At 37.2% G+C, this 20,974-nt stretch overlaps 2 protein-coding genes across 5 annotated transcripts; one reads left to right on the top strand and one right to left on the bottom strand.

Moving 5' to 3' along the window:
• The first annotated feature begins 261 nt into the window (after positions 1–261).
• On the top strand, positions 262–14,124 carry LOC123766427 (coiled-coil domain-containing protein 97). Of its 3 annotated transcripts, none has more exons than XM_069308192.1 (7): positions 262–707; positions 5,397–5,488; positions 5,796–5,992; positions 8,215–8,331; positions 10,970–11,146; positions 11,999–12,229; positions 12,637–14,124. In XM_069308192.1, exons 3-7 carry the CDS (start codon positions 5,811–5,813, stop codon positions 12,965–12,967), a joined length of 1,038 nt encoding a protein of 345 aa, XP_069164293.1. In that variant the 5' UTR covers positions 262–707; positions 5,397–5,488; positions 5,796–5,810; the 3' UTR covers positions 12,968–14,124. The 3 variants fall into 3 exon arrangements, with proteins under 3 accessions (XP_069164293.1, XP_045611483.1, XP_045611482.1); XM_045755526.2 differs by having other exon boundaries at positions 268–707; positions 5,796–6,076; XM_045755527.2 differs by lacking the exon at positions 5,397–5,488 and having other exon boundaries at positions 266–707; positions 5,796–6,076.
• Positions 13,654–20,882, bottom strand: LOC123766428 (zinc finger HIT domain-containing protein 1). 2 transcript variants are annotated; one of them, XM_069308193.1, is made up of 5 exons: positions 20,728–20,882; positions 16,145–16,271; positions 15,661–15,759; positions 15,084–15,306; positions 13,654–14,393 (listed from the first exon to the last, which is right to left on the bottom strand). In XM_069308193.1, the coding sequence occupies exons 3-5, from the start codon at positions 15,677–15,679 to the stop codon at positions 14,165–14,167; spliced, it is 471 nt and encodes a 156-aa protein (XP_069164294.1). In that variant the 5' UTR covers positions 15,680–15,759; positions 16,145–16,271; positions 20,728–20,882; the 3' UTR covers positions 13,654–14,164. The 2 variants fall into 2 exon arrangements, with proteins under 2 accessions (XP_069164294.1, XP_045611485.1); XM_045755529.2 differs by lacking the exon at positions 16,145–16,271 and having other exon boundaries at positions 20,728–20,873.
• Positions 20,883–20,974: the final 92 nt, after the last annotated feature.

Raw genomic sequence — 20,974 nt, 5'->3', positions numbered from 1 at the left:
AAGATTAAGCCACCCAAAAGGTGGCACAGGCATGAATAGCCCGTAAGTGGAGGCCTTTTTGAGCCATTACCAGTATCAATAGATGATACTGGAGATCTGTGGAGGTGCGACTGCACCCCTGCGTGACAGAGATGTCTCCCGTCGGTAACAAGAATTTCAACTGCCAATGACCTCAAGGGCGGGAAATGACAATGGCAGAGGTGTGCGTGTAGTCGTTGGGACGGACTCGTGTCGTGTACGTGTTGTGGTCAGAAGGCCTCGTAACCTCACCCTCACGACTCGAGTTGGGCCAACGTTGCTCGTTCATTGGTTACTGGGAAACTGCTTGATTCTGGGAAATGTGTGAACGTCGTTTAATATTTATAGGCTTCTTGTCTCCGATAAACCAGATTATTTTTTAGCATAAAAAAATAGAATAGTTAGGCATGGAAAGTAATGATAAAGAATGTTGTGGCGGACACGGAGTCTGGCCGCCTGTGCACAGTCGTCAACACTCCTACAGCTGATTTCCTCAGCTGGGTACGCCTCAATTTAGTGGCTGCTCCAATATCTACCTCAAAACACAACTAACACTTTTGAAACCTTGTCATTCTCAACATTAACGCGTCTCCCGACCTCTGTACTCGTGCGGTCATCGTGAGGATAAACCCTTCATGCAAACCACTTACCATCGAAAAGAATAGGGAACAAGGAAACGACTTAACCAGGTATAATAGATTACTATTTATTTAATTATTTATTTATATACAAGAAGGTACAGTACATTGGGTTCATGAGAGTACAGAGAATTGAGGTTTACATTCTTGTAAAGCCAGTAACATACATAGCGTTTCGGGCAGATCCTTCTAACATAATTTTAAGAAGTTAATTTCTAGCAAAATTAACAAAATGTTTACAGGCACATTGCAAGAAAGTACAATAATGCTTGATATTTATAGTCTTATTACATTGATACTTTTATATATTGACTAAATATCAATACACTGATATTTAGTCTTGTTATATTTTCTGTGCAAAGGCGGCTTAACGCCAGGCAGAAGACTTATTTGCAGATTAACAATACCACTCCCGCTAGGCAGTTTATAGTGACCTAATTCTATTAAATTAAATATTAACCTATTAGCCCACTACAAGCCTATATATATGTCCACTGCACATAAGGGGCATAACTGGCCGACTCCTCACAGTGTTCAAGAGAGAACTGGATAAGCACCTCCAAAGAATACCTGATCAACCAGGCTGTGATTCCTATGCCAGGCTGTTCGCAGCCGCGTCAAACAGCCTGGTTGATCAGTCCAGCAACGAGGAGGCCTGGTCGATGGCCGGGCCGCGGGGACACTAAGCCCCGGAAACACTTCAAGGTAACTTCAAGGTAAGGTACCCCTGGCCAAAAGTGAATTTGAATAACTCTTGCCTACCCCCCCATCCCCTTATTGTGATAATATTGGATATAGGTCGATGGAGTACCTCTAATTTGGATATTGCTGACTAACCAAACATTTATTTATTTATTCCATGTTTTCATTTTACTCTTTATGCTCAATTAGTATTAAGCTTTAGTCATTTAAGTTTTTCATGCCCGAAACGCTTTGCGTAATAGTGGCTTTAGGCATTGTATGTACTAGCCCTATCTATAATTCCATCACTCTTTTGTAAAATCTCTTGTATGTATGTACCTTACCTAAATAAACATTTGATTTGATTTGATTTGAACCACATGTACTGTATCTGTTTTCACGGCAGGTTTTAAATCGGTTAAATTTTACTTTTTTCTACTCTACTCATGACAGTCCTGCAGGTTCTGTCTTAATGGCAGTGTGTGTGAGAAGGTTTTTATCCTATGTTGGACTCCTGATATTAATGTGTAATTTTTTACCATCTGCTGTATAAAAGTTAATAGATTTATTTTCATAACTACAGTATAACAGAATAGTGGCCAATAACGACAATCTCAAAATTATATATTGGAATATCCAAGGATTAAAAAACAAAGCACAAACACCCAGAGCAGTGCCTCTCAAGGACAACATTGATATTGTTTTACTTCAAGAAACACTTACCAGGACTGAAAGAAGTATCAATATTCTAGGATATCAAGGTTACCACCGCCCAATTGCACAAGGTGGCACCACAGGCATTTTAATACTAGTAAGAAATCATATCAATGCCACACCAATCGCAGACTTGACTGACAGTGGTGAGGATATAAAAATTATGGGAGTTAATCTCTCTGAGGAACTCAATGCTGTCCATCTTCAGTGTATACAGGAGCCATAAAGAACACAATATGGATCTCTGCAATCTTTGAAATAGCAGTCACCACACCTATCATCATCTTGGGTGACCTCAATGCTCATAGTGAATTGCTACTTGATTATCCAAGATCCAAAGCCAATGGAAGACATATTGAACTCCTTTTGGATGAAGCCTGAAGTCAGTCTGCTTAACTCAACAGAACCAACCCATAATGGTGGGGGGAAAGCTGGACCTCACTTTTGTCTCCACCAGTATTTATGAATTGTCATCAGTCAGTTGACCATGTACTGACTAATGACCACTTTGCTACAAAAACAGTTATTAATGTAGTACTACTTCCCAGACCTCCAGTTCCCAAACCTAGATGGGATTTTATCAAAGTAGATTGGACTAAATTTCAGGAATCTCAAAACTTGGCACCAAAACTACACTCCTTACAGAAAAGGTGTGGGAACCACAGAATGCCTTACCTCCCTTCTGGATCAAATCAATGACAAACCAGGAATTCTTATTTTTCTAGACCTTGAAAAAGCCTTCGAGCTAGCCAATGCTCTAGTTACATTGTGCTGCCTGGTAGATAAGGAAATCAAAGGACATGCTCTTGCCTTTGCCAAAGGAGGTCTGCTCAACAGAGAAGCTAAAATCAAATTTCAAGGAAAAACATCCTCCTCAAAAAGGCTGGAAAATGGGACTCTGCAGGGAGGAATACTAAGCCCCTTCCTTTTCAACTATCTCATGGAACACTTCATGAAGCTCAAGTTACCAAAAGCCAAACTACTTAACTATGCAGATGACTTTGTGGTCATCATCAAAAGGCACCAGGAATCATGCACAAAAATGCATCGACATCATCTTCAGGGTAGTGGAACACAGCAGTGAAAATAAACAGCAATAAAACCAAAGCAATGGCTGTTAAAATGAGAACTCGAGACATCATACTCGCAATACAAGGACACTAAACTGAGTGGGTTACCTCTTTTCAATACCTTAGTCATAATAGACAGCCATTTGAAATTCACTCAAGAAATTGAATATCTTTGGCAATGTTACAAAGCCAGAAACTCAGCTTTGCACTCCCTAACAAGTCTTAGAGATGGTGCAACTCTACCAGTACTCAAAATTTACTATGTTCAAGCAGTTACATCACTCATCGACTATGCTGCTCCTGCTCTCACATCTCTAGTGATAATCAATGGGAGAAACTCGAAGTGTCACAAAATGATCCTCTCAGAACAATGCTGGGAGCACCTGTGTGGATGCGACAAGAAAATCTAAGAATGGAAACCAACTTGCCAGCCTTAGAAAACACGATCAAATAATGAATAGCCACCATAACAGCAAAATTTGTTGGAACTGCCACCAGACTGTCAATCAAAGATAGCATAAACAGATCACTTCACGGAAACCTTCAATATAGAACAAGTACATGGACGGATAATCTATTCAAGATTCTAGAGAATCTTGAAGGGACTTGAACCGGACCATTAGAAACAAAGGAGAAGACTGCCCATATCAACGCTTTCGGCAGCCTCCTACATGGTAAGAATTGAGTATAAAGATAATCATTCAAGGATTACCAGTTAGAAAATCGGCTTGTGATTCCCAGAGGCTCAAAGTAATCATAGAACAACAAATGGAAAGCATCTCAAGACTGACAACCACTCACATCTTCACAGATGGATCAGTTGATCAAGAAAGAGCTTCTGCTGGGGCAGCAGTTTACACTAACAACCATGAAGCTTACTGGAGCATGAATAGTGGGTGCTCAACATTGTAAACAGAATTATACTGTATGCCCTGAAAGAGGCCATAAATTATACAATTGAGACTAATTTACAAGATGTCATCATTCATACTGACTAAATCTTCGCTCCAGGCATTGTTATCCTGCCAGCACAACAATAATATAAAACTCATCACTGAAATCTTACATATAGAATTTCATATAGGAGCACCCACACAATTTAGGACTCAATCACCCTAAATTGGATACCAAGTCACATTGGCATAGATGGTAATGGAAAGGCAGACTTACTAGCAAAAACTGCCACTGCTTTGTTGTACAAAGCAGTGGCAGGTTAAAATACCTCCAAGTTTCTCACAGATTAAGGAGCAAATCAAGAAGAGAATACTCTCGACTATCAAAAGTAGCCATAGAGCCAAAGTAGCGGAAGGGAGACCCACTGCGATGTGATACGAACAAACCTCTGGGTACTACTCTTTCAAGCCTGGCAAAAACCTATCCAGAGACATTGCAGTAGCCATACACAGATTCAGACTTGGCTACAAGTGCTGCTGGGAGATAATAAACCCAATAATTAAAAGTCATATCTGTGAAACAGATGCAGAAATGCCACTATTATATTACATTATATTACTTATTAGAATGTGAAGCAACTGAAGCCCTGTGCATCAAACTCAACATTCAACCAACAAGAGCAGCTGCATTAAATGCAAAATCCAGTGACTACAGTGGTTAAAAAAGCAGTTGAAAAATGGGACACTAGTGAACATTGTTCTGTACATCAATATCTGCCTCCAAGATAACATTATTAAAACAAAAGATTAAATCAGTGCAAAAAGAAGGAAACTCTACCTTCATTTAAAACTTTCACCCAAGTATCACAGTAACAAGGTTACTGTGATATTTGTTACAAGTCACAGTGAATAACCGAACTCAATTATGGACTCAATTATCTTGCACCTAGTACTGTAGTTTACATTCACCAGTTTACATTTTCTGTTTACATTCACATTTACATTCACTGGGACCTGTGCCCTTAAGTTGTTCACCTAATTTATGCTGACATGCCCTCAGAATTTGCTCATCTCACCTAGCATTTACTGAGATTACTTTTGTACCCTGTAATAAATTTGGTTAATTAACTACCACAGGTGTACCTTCTGACACTTTAATTTCATCATACTACTGTATACAATTTACTTAAACAGTATTACCATTTACATATTTTACAATTTACATTTTATTCAAATAAAAATCATTTATTGTACCACTGTTGTTTTGCTCAACCTCAGAGCTTGTTCTTTAATCATGCACTTTACATATGCATTTCCTGCAAACAATGTTTACAGAGATAATCACATCCAAAGGCACAAATATCAAAAGTACGTTGTTTTAGTTTCAGTTGGCATCAGTGAAAGAGTTACAACACTCTTACTCTTTCATTAGATGGTGGTTAATACAGTACTACTAACAACCACCATATCCTAGGTGAGTATAGAATCAATATACAGTATAACAAACTAGTCACCCCTCCGAAGTTAAAGACACCATTTGACTTTTACTAAGTAATATTATGTTAGCATTAAGCTGTATTTTCCCAATAGTAAACCTCATTTAGTTTTTTTAATACATTTAGGTTTATTGTGGACTACAGGCACTGTATTTCATCAGACTAATTATTTGCATCATACCACTAATAATGAAAGATGGATTAGCATGATAATCTCTCCAATTAGCACGATAAATCTTTTTTGTTAAACTTTACCTCATCAAGTTAAAATATATAATGTTGCAGGTAAAGGTAGTTACCATGTGGGGAGAATACGAGAGCAGTAAGAACTCAGGAGAGCCTCATGAGCCAGGTTTTAAGCAACAGAGAAATTTGGACAAAGCAAGTGAGAATGTGGAGAGTGCTACACCAGTGGTATCATTAAGAGATCGCATCATCCAATACATGGCTGCCAGTACTATTATTTTGAAGAGCCAGCAGAGGTATGAACCAGACCTAACATATCAAGAAAGAAAGGATATAGTTGAAAAACTTCTTGATGAGAAGCCAGGGCAGTTTTTATACAGGTCAGTGTTAGGTATTGGTATTATAATTTAGAGTTGCCCAACAAACTGTGATTCATAAAGAAAATACAAGAAAAAAGTAATGTACAGTATTTGGGTGAATAAAATTATTTTCAGTCTTAGAATTTAAGTATTTTTTTGTGTTTTTAAATAATCTAAATGTCAGTACAATGTTAAATATCTTTAATACAAGGATGAAAAAATTAAACAGGTGTGTGCAGTGTGTTTAGGTTCTTTAGTTCTGACTACAGACACATTATAGCACCATTTGATGCTCCATACATTTTCTCTCTCAAATACTCTATTATACTTCTAATATTATACAGTATTTTTTTTTTTCTGAGCTGTTACAGTTACATACACCAGACAAGGACCTTAGGACCTTAAACCCAACCAAATAATTTATTAAAGTGAATGGAATTACTTATTTGGTTGGGTCCTAAGGTCCCTGTCTGGTTTACAGGGAGTTCCAGCTTTACGAATATTCTCCCAGATCCCCATGTACCCCCTTCATGCACAAAATCATTGTAAGTACTAACTTGCTGGAGCTTCCCTCTGACTTTCATGGCAGCATGAATGCCCGTACAGCAGCCACATGGGGCCACTATTGTATGTACAAACAGAATGTTGGATTTCTATAGAGCTAGTATATACAGTACTACGTATAAAGCCATTAATACACAAATGTTTTGAGCAAGATGTGGAAAAAAATAAAACTAATTGAGATACTAAATAAAATAAAATATAATAATATTTGGTATAAAACAGAAAACGGTAAACACTAGATACAACATGACTGTCGGTTGCTGTGAATGGGATCCAGTACAAATCTGTTCAAGTGGAGTATTTAGTATGTGTGCAAGGTTTTATTTTCCTAGATTCTCGGCCTGAGTTTGTTGGTGTCGTGTGTACAAGAATGGATTCGCTCTTTAACACACAGAAATCACAATAGCGTGATATATCAAATGAATAAATCCACAAGGGCCCATGATGAGGGTTCGAACTCACGTCTAGGATGATCCCAGACGCACCTTAATCGACTGAAGATGATGCTGAACTCCTATTTGATTATTGGGCCTCATTTCAAACATTTGGTTAGTGGTAGGGGACCTGGTACCTGTCATAGGTCTTTGTGACCTAATGTTCTCCATCTCAACTGTTGTTCATTATGGTAAAGCACTGTGGCAAGAGGCACAACTCTTCATGATGTAGTATGCCTGGTTGTTTGTACTGAATCAGCCACATGCATTTCTAGGCTCATGATCTGCTTCACAACTTGAGGCATTTTTTATAAGACATCCTGCAAGGAAATTAATTCTTAAGAATTCCAGAGAAGGAATCAGATGTTTGCTTAGTACCTGCCTGTTTCCCTTTTTTCAGGGACTACTGTACTCTGTGTTCTCCTTGATAGGCTTATGTCCATTAGTCATCGCATCAGGCAAGGCCGAGGCTGTTATGCATACTTTGGTACCCATGATTCCACAACCACCAAATATAGGAAATATCAGGCTGCTGCTTTCATGACCACTTGAACACATTTTAATTTTAATTATTATTTTTAGTGAGTGGTTATATTTATGAGAACAAAGTTTTCTGAGAGTTATGCTGCTGCTCCCTGACCCTGCCTTCCTGATCCCTCATTTTGTTACCTCTGATTCTGCATTATATCAATGGTCAGACTGTGGCATGGTTAGGGCTGCCTCCTGGTTGCAGGTCAGGAATTAGGTGGCTTGTTTGTGTTGGTAGTTAGGCTAATTTGACCTTAGTTTGAGGGGACATGTATGTGATGACACTGCCTGATTAATTTGGGCATAAAAACAATTTGAATTTGACTTCTGAATTTGCTGTTACCATGTTCAATTTGATTATGGCCCCCAGTGATCGCCTCCATGGTCCTACAAGGGCACTGCACAATATTCTTATATCATCAGTGCCAATATGTGTTTGCCTGATTTTGCAGTGAGCCTAACAAGGTGCAGTCTTGTTGATACTGTATACCTATTGGGGCAACTTGCTCAGAAATGAGCTTTACATAAACTAAAAGTGATATTTTATTTTTATTTACTTGATCCAAACATTCAGTAGGGAAAGATACAGTAGTTCTACAGTATTTACTTGTACTGTATAAATTTTTTTCACAGGTTTGGAAAGCAACTAGAGAGAGAGCATCTTCAGTATTTCTTGACATATGAAGGTGATCCTGAAGTAGACTATTATCTTAGTGAAGCACTGAAGCATAAGAATGAACACACAAGCAAGTAAGGGGCTCGCTTATTTTAGTGTGGAGCGTGTGAACCTTTGCTGTTACCTTAAGAACTTGTTTAACCTGCTCTTAACTATTATCAATCTCATACAAAATACTATAACATAGTTAGACTATTTTCCTATATAGACATATTGGCTTAATACATTTTGATAATTACTAATTTACATTGTACCCTGGATAAGGTTATGAGTTGTTCTACTCCCCAAGCCTGGCCCAGCCCAGGGCCAGGCTTGACTTGTGAGAGCTTGGTCCACCAGGCTATTGCTTGGAACAGCCCGCAGGCCCACATATCCACCACAGCCCGGTTGGTCCGGCACTTTTTGAAGAAAACTGTTCAGTCTCTTCTGGAAGACTTTTGTTCCGGCAATATTTCTTATACTTGCTGGGAGGATATTGAACAACTGTGGACCTGTATGAACACTGTATGAACAACTGATGTTCATACAGTGTTCTCTGAGTGTGCCTATGGCACCTCCACTCTTCACTGGCTCTATTCTGTATTTCCTTCCATGCCATTCACTCCAGTATGTTATTTTACTGTGCAAATTTGGGACCTGGCTCTCCAGTACCTTCCATGTATACATTATTTGATACCTCTCTTATTTCAATTCTAGAGAGTACAGTACATTTCGAGAGCTTTGAGATGATCCCAATAATTTAAGTGCTTTATCGTGGTTATGTATGCCGTATATGTTCTCTGTACCCGCCAAACGCACACGTTGAAACTACGACGTTGGTACAACGTTCGAGCAAGTTTTAACACCTAACCAGTTATAACAACCAATATAGCAAGTTGTAACAGTGTTCTAATATGTCATAAACACATTAAGCCAAGATGTAACAACTTTATTACAAGTTGTAACAAGCGGAAAATAGAGACAATTACGGTTTGTGTTTCCAGGGTATACCTCTATTTCAGCAATCTCTCCTGCTCTGAAGGGGGAAAGTGAGTGTTGAGCAGTACTCAAGGCAGGACAGCACCAGTGATTTGAATAGTATGAGCATTACGTTGGGATCCCTGGATCTGAGGGTACTCGTAATCCATCCTATAATTTTTTTAGCCGACAGTATATTTGCTTGGTTCTGCTCCCTAAACGTTAAGTCGTCAGACATCATTATTTTTCTGAAGGAAAGAAGGGATTGCAGTTTAGCTCATTCATAGCATGACACATTCCCATAACCAAAATCATGTTTCAGATATTTGTATCCTTAAATAGTTTTGCTGTGCTATATTATTGTGCCACTTCTAGAGGAATATTGAGCCATGGTGCATCCTTAGGGCAGTCATACAGGAGATACATCTTTGAACAATGCCAGTGCTTGGAAGTTATTGGAGTACTGATATATATAAATAAATTGAGCTAGAATAGCAAATATGTTAATTTGTGTGAACACACCATTTGGTTGGTGTGTTCATGCCTCATTGAACCCCATTAACATTACCAATATGACCACTCTGAAATACATTTTTTCACTTGCAAAATAACAATAAAAAACCTCCACCAGTATTTAATCTATACTTACAAGCAAAGGGTCATACACAGAGAACAACAAAGAATACAATAAACATGAAAATTGAAGATTTGAACAGTTTCTTTATGAAAGATATCCAAAACTGACAGTATAACTGATATTAATATAGTGGACTTTGAAAACGAAATGCCCATCTACAACATGCCCATACTCTCATCCCTTGGTCCTGACTCCTAAAATTCCTTATGCATTAACTAAATGTAATGTACCAGTAGTATTAGCACTTGGTGTAGAAAAATCTTGGATACATGAGATATACCAAAGCACTTAAAACCAGTAGTTATAGCTCCACTGTACAAGGGTGGTAATAAAGCATTGGCTAAAATCTATAGACTGGTTGCACTGACATCACATATAATTAAATTTGTTGAAAAAATTATTAGGAAACAAATCACCAATTTTATGGAGAACGATAAACTTTACAACCCAGTTAAATGTGGACTTATAGTGGGAAGATCCTGCCTTCACAATTACTCAACCACTGACAGAATCGTGTATGGAGCTTGCAAACATAACTGAAGGATATCCATGTTTTGACTGACTGGCTCCAGTGATTCTCAAAGAACTTGAAATTATCTTGCAGGGATGTCATAGTCCCTGCATCACTGGTGAAAGCTGTATCTTCTGCCTCAAAGTATTATTTGTTTTCCAAAAATGCTTTGGAGAAATAAATGTCTGCTTGTGTCTCTCTTAGTTAGGTACACTATTTTGTATGCAACTTGAAAATTTGTCATTTGAAATTAGGAAGAGGCCACTAGATATGGTAGTTCATAGATAAATATTGTATATACAACATGCAAATGAATCACATTTAAATGGTTGGAAGTGCTCAGTTGATTCTCCTATTTCAACGGGGCTAATTTGCATTTAACGAGATCGGCATCCTTTATTATTAAAAAGATCGAGAGGATTTCTTTTTCCTTGCTTCTTACCATTATAACATTGATGAGCATTTCATTACTGTATAGTGATATTATATTTTATCAGCGTTCTTTCATCTAGGGAATACATGACCACTTACATTCTGAGCAATTCCAGTAAGCATATTTAGGAAGACACTTTATCCAAAAAAGTAATTGATATCATTTCTACTTCAGAATCATAATTCGAAACAGGAGATTTGCTGCTTTACAAAAACTTCGAAGGACTGGCGATTATTTCAGTGAAAAAGAGATGGAACGCAGAAATCCACTGCTATATGATCACCTTATTGGGAAGCACCAAACCCAAGAAGAAAGAGAAGATAGATATAAAATGGATAGCAATGACATCAGGTAAATGTATTCATCATTTTCATGATCTTTAAGAAATGCCTACTTGCAGGTTACAGCACATCCAGGTTGATGTGCTGGAAGATAACATGCAGGGATGAAACTGCAAGTCAGTATTGAGAGCATAAATGAACACGGATATTACAGAAAGTAGTTAATAATATTGTATTACTTAAGGAATTAGCTTAACGTTTAAGAACAAGATTGCAATGTGTTATGAAGTACTGAAGGGTATCAATAAATTTAAATTTATTGCATAAATGAGGTAGTTAGCCTTAGCAATAGAAACATTGAAACAATTTAGGATGAAATTAAGATGATTGGTTGTTGAGATGGATTGTGAAAGGGACAAACGTCACTGTGCAAGTAAAGAAGTGATTTGTGTGGTAGTATGTAACTTCTGCTCATTGGTGTTGAAATATTGACAGGGAAGAGTGAAAATATTCAAAATATTTGTATTATATTTATTTATTAAAGAAATACTTAATAGTATTATTGCACGAGAGGAATACGTGGTTGGGAAAGGCCTAGATGAGTACTGGTTAGTGATGGCAGAGAATTAAGATATGAGGTATGGGGTAATAGGGTTATTACAAGAAAATATATTTGAATGGCTTGTGCAAATTGAGAAGATGGTGGAGTGGAGACTAGCAGCAGAAAAGGAGTGCATATGGGAGAGGTTCTTTGAGGATTGTAGACAATCTTGACCTTCCCACAACTTGCAGCAAACTGTGTGTTTACTTCATAGCCTCACAGAATGCTTCAATATCACTAAACAAATTTGTCATGTAAGACAGACATGACAATAAGAACTATTAATCCATGTATTGACTTGAAATTTATTCTTTTATACAGATTTTCAAGCATCCTTTTAGCTCACATTGATAACTGTACTGACAAAAGCATAAAATTGCAACAAGAAGACCAAGAGGATGAAATGTTTGAAGAAGATGACTCGGATGATGATGATAATGTTGGGGAAGTGGATAGCGAAGATGACTCTGGGAAAAAACGATTATTTAAGGAAGAGTTCTACTCTGCTGGATATATAAGCTTCTTGAAAGGGAATGATGAATTTGATTATGGGTAAGGTAACTAGAATTGGAAATGAGATTTACACTATGTTTACAATAAAAAGTTGAATAAGCTTACTTGTGACCAGCAAAGGTCATTGTCTGCCTAAAACAAATGCTTTCTGGTTCAGGTCTTAGTGTTAAGGTTCTATTTCATAAAGTGTGTGTGTAAATCACGAAAATAAACATGTGATTAAAAATGTGACAGTGTCAGACCACGAAGGAAAATTGAAACAGGAATTTCCTCAAGTACTTTCGTATATTAATACATCTTCAGAAGGAATCACTCCTTCTGAAGATGTATTAATATACGAAAGTACTTAAGGAAATTCCTGTTTCAATTTTCCTCCGTGGTCTGACACTGTCACCTTAACTATGTACATGACTTTTTAATACATTTACATTATAATTATTTTTCAGTCAAATAGATACCAGTGATGATTATGATCCCCTTGATATTCGTGAAAGAGATGAGGAAGAGAGGTATTTTGATGAAGATGAGGAGGAGGACACTCTCAGCGACAGAGGAATGCATTGTAATGGTAGCAGTGGTACAAATGATGATATGCAGGATCCTGAAGAAACATGTATAATTCAACATAAAACTTCCAATAAACTTAATACTTGCGTTGAAGTTCCAGCAAAAAGTGAAGAAAATATTACATCTGAAGTTGATAGCGAGACTATGGAAGATAACACTGACCAGTGTTTGATGGACACCAGTGATGGCAATTCTTGTTCTAAAACCTAATATAATTAACATTAAAGTTTCATAAGCTTTATGACAGTAATATATTGTTTCCCTTATAGTTGATTAGGAACAGGAGAATTGTTAAGCAGGATTATAAGATACTGAGGAATTGCTAAACTAATGCGCCAAGTTTTTTTTAACATGTTAGCATTCCAGAAACAGTAGCAGCCTTTGTAAGTTTCACAAAATTGGTTTTATTTATAATGCATATCCAGATATTGCAACAATGCTGAATTTTCAAAGTGAAGTACTGTACAATGTTGAGTAAGTGTGGATAGTATTATTCTAAGTTGTTCATGTTTGTTGAATGAGAATTGGTGAAATGCCATTAGTGTATATATAGTTTTTAGCATTTTGAAACTAATATTCCATAATTTTAAGCTGTATTTTTGTGGAAATAAGAGTGAAAGTTACTGGGAGAGCGCTGATACAGGGAAAAGTAAAGTATCCACGAAGAGATTTCTTGTGTTATTTTCATGTACATATGGAATGTGATTGGGCTATAGGTACCACAGAATAAAAAAAAAAAAAAAAATAGTAGTAGCCCCTGACTTTTCATGATATACTTTCAAACCTCAATAGTATTACATTTCAAATAAGCACAAACTTAAAAAAAAATTTGATTCTGTTCATGCTGTTTTTTTGGATTTAGGTCTAAGTACTGGTTAGGTTATTAAACACCATGATACACAATTAGTATATAATTATGGAATAACTATTTGGGTAATTACAAAGATGCGTGTACTGTACCTCCATCCTTAGTACTGGGAGCACAGCACACATGGCTAACTATAGGACCTGCTCTCCACACTTTGTTCATTGACACTTGTCCCAAATAAGGTTTACAGCACTTGTAAAATACAGATAAATATTTATTTTGAAAAATTAAATGTAGCTCTAAGAAAAGCACAAGTTAAATGATAAGTTTAAAACAGCAGGTTCAATATATAAACAACCTAGGTCAATGTTACTAGTCACTGCTCAAGTGAAATATTGCTGCTAAATCTTGTTTTTTTTTTTTTGTTAAAGTTTAGTCATCTTTTTATATGTAGTGTAAATTTATTCATACAACAGACACTGATGTTTGTATATGTGGATTTGTTTTAATAGTAAATTTATATTTGGAAGAATTGACATTCAATAAACTTTCAAATGCACTTAATTGTTAATTACTCAACCTACTATTTATAAAAAAGCTTATGCTGTCCACTTCAGACATCTTGTATCTTCATGAGTGGACAGGCATTTTGTAGAACAATATCGTGCCCCACATGGAATACATGTGTAAGGTGCAGGAAAACCACAAACTGAACAAAGACGTCTTTCGGGTAACTTGGAAGGTGGTGCTTGCACAGTAAGATAGTTGGGCCCATCTGGGTAAAGAGCTTGTTCTTCTTCAAGTAGAATTGGAAAATTCTTTCGAAATCTGTAAAACACATGAACATTTTTTTAGCTAGAGCTCTCAATGATTTTAAATATACAGAAGTAACGAACAAATTTTACTTCCGACCACCACAGAAACCCCAACTTATAATTGTTTCAGCAATATGTAAAGCCCTTTATTTGCATGTGTAAATTATTTTTAAGTAACCATGGGAAAAGTGTTTAACCTACCTAGTTATTTCTACAGTCAACAAGATGCACATAAGAATCCTGCCTTGATGCATTTTTACCTTCCATTATTTGTCACTTGTTCTTGAAGCTACAAATGGTGTTCACTCCTTGTGTATGCCTTTGAAAGGGAAGGGGGATTCTGACCTAGTATCATCTCTTGCAGGTACATAAAATTGATCTAAAATCAGCTGGAGCACTTCCCAGTTTACTAAAGTAGTGATACAAGTATAGCAGAGAAAGTTATTTTTACTGGTCTTTGTGAAGGCCCTTCACAAGCCTCTTTTGAAAGGAAGAGCTTACAACTTGCAGCTTAGGTTCCAGCACTTGGCCACGGGCAATTTTTATTATAAAACGCAGTTCTCCACTCTTCAGTGTCATCATTCACGATCTAAACTCCACACCTCAAATATTCTGATGCTAAATAAGGTCAAAACACATCCCTTCTTGCTCTAAGGAAACATGCATTATGAACTAAAATATTTTAACTTCATCCTTCACATACCTTTGTTTAAAATATTCAGTACTCCTTGTTTTTCTTTTACGATCCTTATGTCTGCTTCCATCTAGAGATTCTTCAAATTTTGGCGCTTTCTTACTCATAACAAGATTAGCATGAGGATCATCATGAAAATTATCTTGTTCTAATGCCTCTAGAGCTTTACGTGCTCGCCGCCGCCTTGCACTCTCATCCAGAATGCGCCTCGATGAAGCATCCTTCAATCTACCTGAATATTTGCAAAGATCACAAAGTTAATTCTTAACTATAAAGCTTATGAACACAGTTAAATTAATAATATTTTTTGGAACACAAAGCAATCACAATGGTGTGATATATCAACGAGAAAACCATTTTGGGCAATAAGGTGACTTGAACTGGCATTCTAGTGATTCCCAGACAGCTGCTGTAGCCCACTCGACCACACAAAGAACAAAACTACTCCACCCGGAACTGTACTGAATTCACTGGGAGGGTCTGGAGGCCCTAAATGCCTTAATCTATTCCAAATAAAACCAGATTTTGACATTAAATGTCATTATAAAAGCCTTACATTGTCAAAACAAAATACTGTATATCTCACCTGACTCACGTGTTGTCATAATGAAATTAGTACAGTATATTACTCTAGACTGCTCTTCTGATTGTAATACACCTTCTCGTACTGCTCGTCAATAAGGTTCTGAAAGGAGTAAGCGGCATGTAAAAGATTAAGAAAAAAGGAGCATGCTGGGTCCACAATATTCCTTATTACTCTTAGATATGGAAACATTAGACCTACTGGTGTAATAAGTATCAGCAACTTAAACTGAACTTACAATTCGAGCAATTATGACATACAGCTAAAACCAAAGGGATGCCTAATTTCTTTTATGACAAAGTAATTGCTTAGTAAATAAGGCCCAAAACTAAATGTCAGTATAGTACAGTATATCAACTTTGTATACATATATATCAAAGATTTATGGTATTTTTATCCACTGACCAAGTAACCTTTTACCTTTTAATTATACTTGCTAAAAATAGCAGAAGCTAAGTATGTATTGTGAATAGAAGAGAAGGTTTACCTTTAAACTGTTATACACTTCAGGCTGCACAAAAAGGTGACAATCATCCAAGTCTACCAGCACAAATTTTGATCCCAATTTCATAGTCTCATCAAGATGCAAAAGAAATTGCTTCATAACAGGATCACTGGAAAAACATACCACCAGGCCTCGTAAAATATAAATTTTTGTCTAATTACATTCAATATTTCACATAAAAGAAATGACAAATTAAGTTAATGCCCTTTTGTGTACCTGTCATCCAAAATAAACATTTTCAAAATTCTGTATATTTTTAACCCATTTAGATTATAATATACAGTGCACCTCAAAGGCTAGTCTCCGTACACCTGGAGGATTACCTGCAGGTGTCCGGTTCCCAGGGCCGTTCCCACTGGCCCTGAGAACCTGTTAGAGGGACTTTTGACAGGCTGCTAGGTTTCTGTCCTTATCCAGGTCACTAGAGATGGCCATCTGGTAAATTAGAACATTCTAGGAGTTGCCTAATAATATAAAAATGTAGGGAGGTATAATATAAATCACAATAAATATACAGCTATTGTTTGTAAAATTGCCATATTAATAGGTAATGTGTGTTACTGTCTGGAGATTAAGAGCTAGAGGTGTGCGGACACGATGATGCACAACTATATGCGTATAATGCTTCGGACACTATATTTTGTTATTAACATCTTCATGGATTTTGCATATGCAGTACTGTATAGCATTCATTTCAGTGCCATTTTATAAAAACATCACTTTCAATTCATAAATTTTGCCATAAAATTAATATCAGTTTTTAAGTCCACTAAAATTTTGCAATTTTAATATTGCCTCAGTATCTGTTGAATCGACCTATTTTTTGTGATGACATTTTACAACACTGTATATTAACAAAGACTGCAGTTGACATGAGGTCATGTATATGCTTATCTTGAAATTTTAACTTTCAAAACTTCAGAGCAACTCAAAGTGCCCTATGGACCTGTATCTATTACATACTGTATAGCCACAATTCTTGTTAAGTGAAGGAGTCCCTGGGTTAGATTTTTGTACAGAACTTCTACAAAAGACATTCAGTAAAGATTTTTTTTAACAACTTTGATACATATTGTATGTATAAAACAATTGCAGTAATATAATGGCTAATTACAATTTAAATTTGATAAAAGGACCAAGTTATGTCGAATTCTTGTAAAGCCAATAATAAACGTAGATAATCATACATGGATGCATAACCATTGTACAAATGTGCAATTGCAATTGTACCTTTAAAGCATGATTTAAAAAAAAAAAAAAAAAATAAACGCTAGGAATAGTGAAATGACACTGACTTCAAGGAAAAAATGTGGTTATTTAAATTTACAAATCTCTGGTGCACCCTAATTTGGACTACTGTATCCAAGCATGGAGACATCTTCAGAAGGACATATCTGCTTTGAAGAAAGTACAATGTAGTGACAAAATTATCTCTGAACTAAGTCAACTTGTATCAGGAATGGTTGAGGGCCTCAAGGCTAACACTGCAAACCAGGCATGACAGGATGATCTCATCAAAACCTTTATAATACTGAACATTTGGAGGATATTAATCCAGACCACTTCTTTAAAAGGTTAAACATATACAAAGCGGAAAAGCTTTAAGCTCAAGTCACAATGTAGGACAGAAAACAGGAGATGCCTTTTCACCCATCAGGTTATAAACCCACAGAACCATTTGCCAACCGAAGTCGTATATGCAATGACATTATTGCAGTTCAAAATCTAGTTGGGAAAAATTCCCCTAAAAAATGAGGGATCTTTAACAAGCCACCGCTTCCTGTCCTTGGTGAAGCTACTAGATTGATGGTGGCACTCAGGAAAATTCAGGTAAACTGCAGTGTACCTTGTTAGTGATGATAGCTTAAGTCTCTAAAATGTATACTGGGACCGTGGTAGCACTATACAAACTCCCAGGGCTACAATACTATATACAAAAATATTTATAGGGCTCATGTACTCCATTATGCTAGCATTAGTAAGGTTACATTAGTAAGGTGTACATGCTACTCACTTCCCACAATTACTTTTCTCCCCCAACAGACTTAGGATTACCACCTTGGTACTGTACCAGTACCATCAACTCTCAGAGTAAGCCATCAAGTAGAGCCATTTAACCAAATTTTACAATATTATACCTGAAATTACCTGAGGGCCACTAACACACTAGTGGCTTTGACGAGAATAGGAAGCCATCAGCTTGTCAACGGTCCCTCCCCCCCATTTGCCCTGATTTTTTCAAGCTGGATTTTTTTTAAATTCTAACTTTGGAATTTTCAGTTTTTAAAATTACAGTTTTGGCATTTATGGCTTCTGTGGGTAGGTAGTTCCATGGTTTAATAACCCTGTGGGTGAAGAAGCATCTCCTGTTCTCAGTCCCACATTGTGGCTTGTTGAGCTTGAAACCATTGAGCCTTGTTTGTGTTACATCTGACCTTTTGAAGAAATTGTCTGGATCAACATCCTTCAAATTGTTCAGTATTTCAAGTTTCAATGAGATCTGCCCTGTCATGCCTGGTTTGCAATGTTGTTAGTCCTGTGGCGTTCAACTGTTCCCGATACGTTTAGAATACTGTACCTGTATACTGTATATTTTTTTTTTAGAATACAATGGAACCCTGGGTTACGAGCGTCCCTGTTTACAAATTTTTAGCGTAACAACCCCGATTTGTTTGGAAAATTTGCATCACGATACGAGCATTGCATCGGGTGACAAGTTTGTTAATACGCGTACAGGCCGACCCAGCACGTGGTGGCACGGCGATCGCGCCTCAGTTTACCGTGCCTTGCGTCCAGTGACTATCCCGCCTGAATTCTTCACAAGGATTTACAGTTTTGTCGGATATTTGGCCATTTGAGCATAAAAGTTATTATATATCTCGCAATGGGTCCCAAGAAAGCCAGTGGTAAGGTTCAAGGCAAGAAATAGCATGTGAGAATGACAATAGAGGAAAGCAAGAGATCATTCGTAAGCATGAAAATGGTACTCATGTTGTTGAACTAGCTAGGCAGTACAACAAATCTTCAGGGGAAGAGGAGGAGGCAGCAGAAAATGTCCCTTCCTCATTAATTAAGAAAATGTGTGCAGTATGGGAAGGACTGCAAAGTTTTGCTGAAAAGAATCGCCCAGATAAAGCTGTAGCAGGCCGTTGCATTGATCTTTTTAATGACAATGTGATGCCTCACTACAGACAGGTGCTGCAAAGAAGGAAAAAACAATCTTCAATGGAACATTTCCTTGTGAGAAAAGTGAGAAAATCAAGCAGTGAGCCACAACCAGGACCTAGTGGTATGCAGGCAAAACATGCCAGAGAATGCACTCCAGAAAATTCTTCACTGCCTGATGTTATAATGGAACGGGACTCCCCTTCCAAACAGTTACACCTCTCCTCCTCCCCCCCCCCCCCCTCACCATCTTCCATATGCCAACAGCAGTTATCAGCAAGGGTAAGTAATAACTTGAACATACTTTTGTAGTGTAGATTTGGATGAATTAGGTATAAAATTTAGTTTGAAGGGAGGCTTTTGGGTAGTCAGGAACGGATTAATTCATTTCCCATTATTTCTTATGGGGAAATTAGCTTCAGGTTACGAGTTTTCGGGTTACGAGCTGTCTCCAGGAATGGATTAAACTCTTAAACCGAGGTACCCCTGTATATACAAGAGTTCTTACATTCTTGTACAGCCACTAGTACGCGTAGTGTTTTGGGCCAATCCTTAATCCTATGTTCCCTGGAATACAACTCCCGCGAAGAATCATTTTAACAACCAAGTACCCATTTTACTGTTGAGTTAAACAGAGGCTACAATTAAGGATTTGCGCCCAGTAAATTATCCCCGACCAGGATACGAACCCATGACAAACGTTCGTGAAACGCCAGGCGAGCGTCTTAACCACTACGCCACGGGGACTGTAAAAGTGAGTTGACATAACATTGGAATGATTTTTGTTGCCCAGTGTTGCACTTTTCCTATAGCAGCTATGTCCTCCTGAAGATGAGGTTTCCATGTCTGGATACAATAATCCAGGTAATTTATAGAAATAATCCCGGGACACCAGAGATTTATACAGCTGAACAACTACATTCTTTTCCTTAAAGTCAAAGGTTCGCTTGATTATTCCCAGGGTCTGGTTAGCTTTTTTACTGCCGCTCCCACTTCCTGTGCAACTTTCAATAGTGAATATTATACATCAGATAAATAAAAGCTAATATTACAGTGCTCAGTATGTATGGTTATATAAAGATACTTTACGCTTGGATCTCAAAAGCTGTGTTAGTAGTGTTATGAAAATGTATTAATCGCCAAAAACTGTATTAACAACCCATTTTACCATTTAATACAAATAAAATTAGCCCAGCAACGAACACATTATGATGAACAAATCTCAAACCTATAGAACTAGAGGCAATAGTTAGATGTTAAACATTTACAAGTTCAATGCATTCATCTAATTTTTGGTTAATTTTGACGTAAATGGAACTTTCTCGCAGTTATTTGCGCAAATGACACCTTTGCTTTTATTAACATACATTTTCAAAACAGAAAACCCATCACACGCTTACCATTTAATGAGGATTCCCTTTAACACATTCACCATAGTTTAAACAAAAATATTATGCTGTTTTGGAAAATACAAGAGAGAGGTAGGAGTGAGGAGCAGCGTGTAGTGCACCTTCTAGAGCGACGGTCCACACTAACTCTTAGTTGCCTGGCTGCCTTCCCTCTAGCGACTCCCGCTACACTCACCCACATGTAGCACTCACACTCATCTTATACATCCTCGTGCATAATATACGAATATACGCTCTA

The sequence above is a fragment of the Procambarus clarkii genome, chromosome 62 (genome assembly GCF_040958095.1).
Source record: "Procambarus clarkii isolate CNS0578487 chromosome 62, FALCON_Pclarkii_2.0, whole genome shotgun sequence".
NCBI lineage: Eukaryota > Metazoa > Arthropoda > Malacostraca > Decapoda > Cambaridae > Procambarus > Procambarus clarkii.
The sequence above is the reverse complement of the archived record's forward strand: the minus strand, read 5'-3'. Positions and strand labels throughout refer to the sequence as shown.

What these genes read in the sequence shown, in the direction of transcription:
- LOC123766427 (XM_045755527.2), top strand. Translation starts at nt 5,811, where the DNA reads ATGTGGGGAGAATACGAGAGCAGTAAGAACTCAGGAGAGCCTCATGAG. An exon ending in CCAGGGCAGTTTTTATACAG is followed by an intron (nt 6,077 to 8,214) that starts GTCAGTGTTAGG and finishes TTTTTTTCACAG; the next exon opens with GTTTGGAAAGCAACTAGAGA. An exon ending in AATGATGAATTTGATTATGG is followed by an intron (nt 12,230 to 12,636) that starts GTAAGGTAACTA and finishes ATTATTTTTCAG; the next exon opens with TCAAATAGATACCAGTGATG.
- LOC123766428 (XM_069308193.1), bottom strand. An exon ending in ACTGAATATTTTAAACAAAG is followed by an intron (nt 14,394 to 15,083) that starts GTATGTGAAGGA and finishes TGTGTTTTACAG; the next exon opens with ATTTCGAAAGAATTTTCCAA.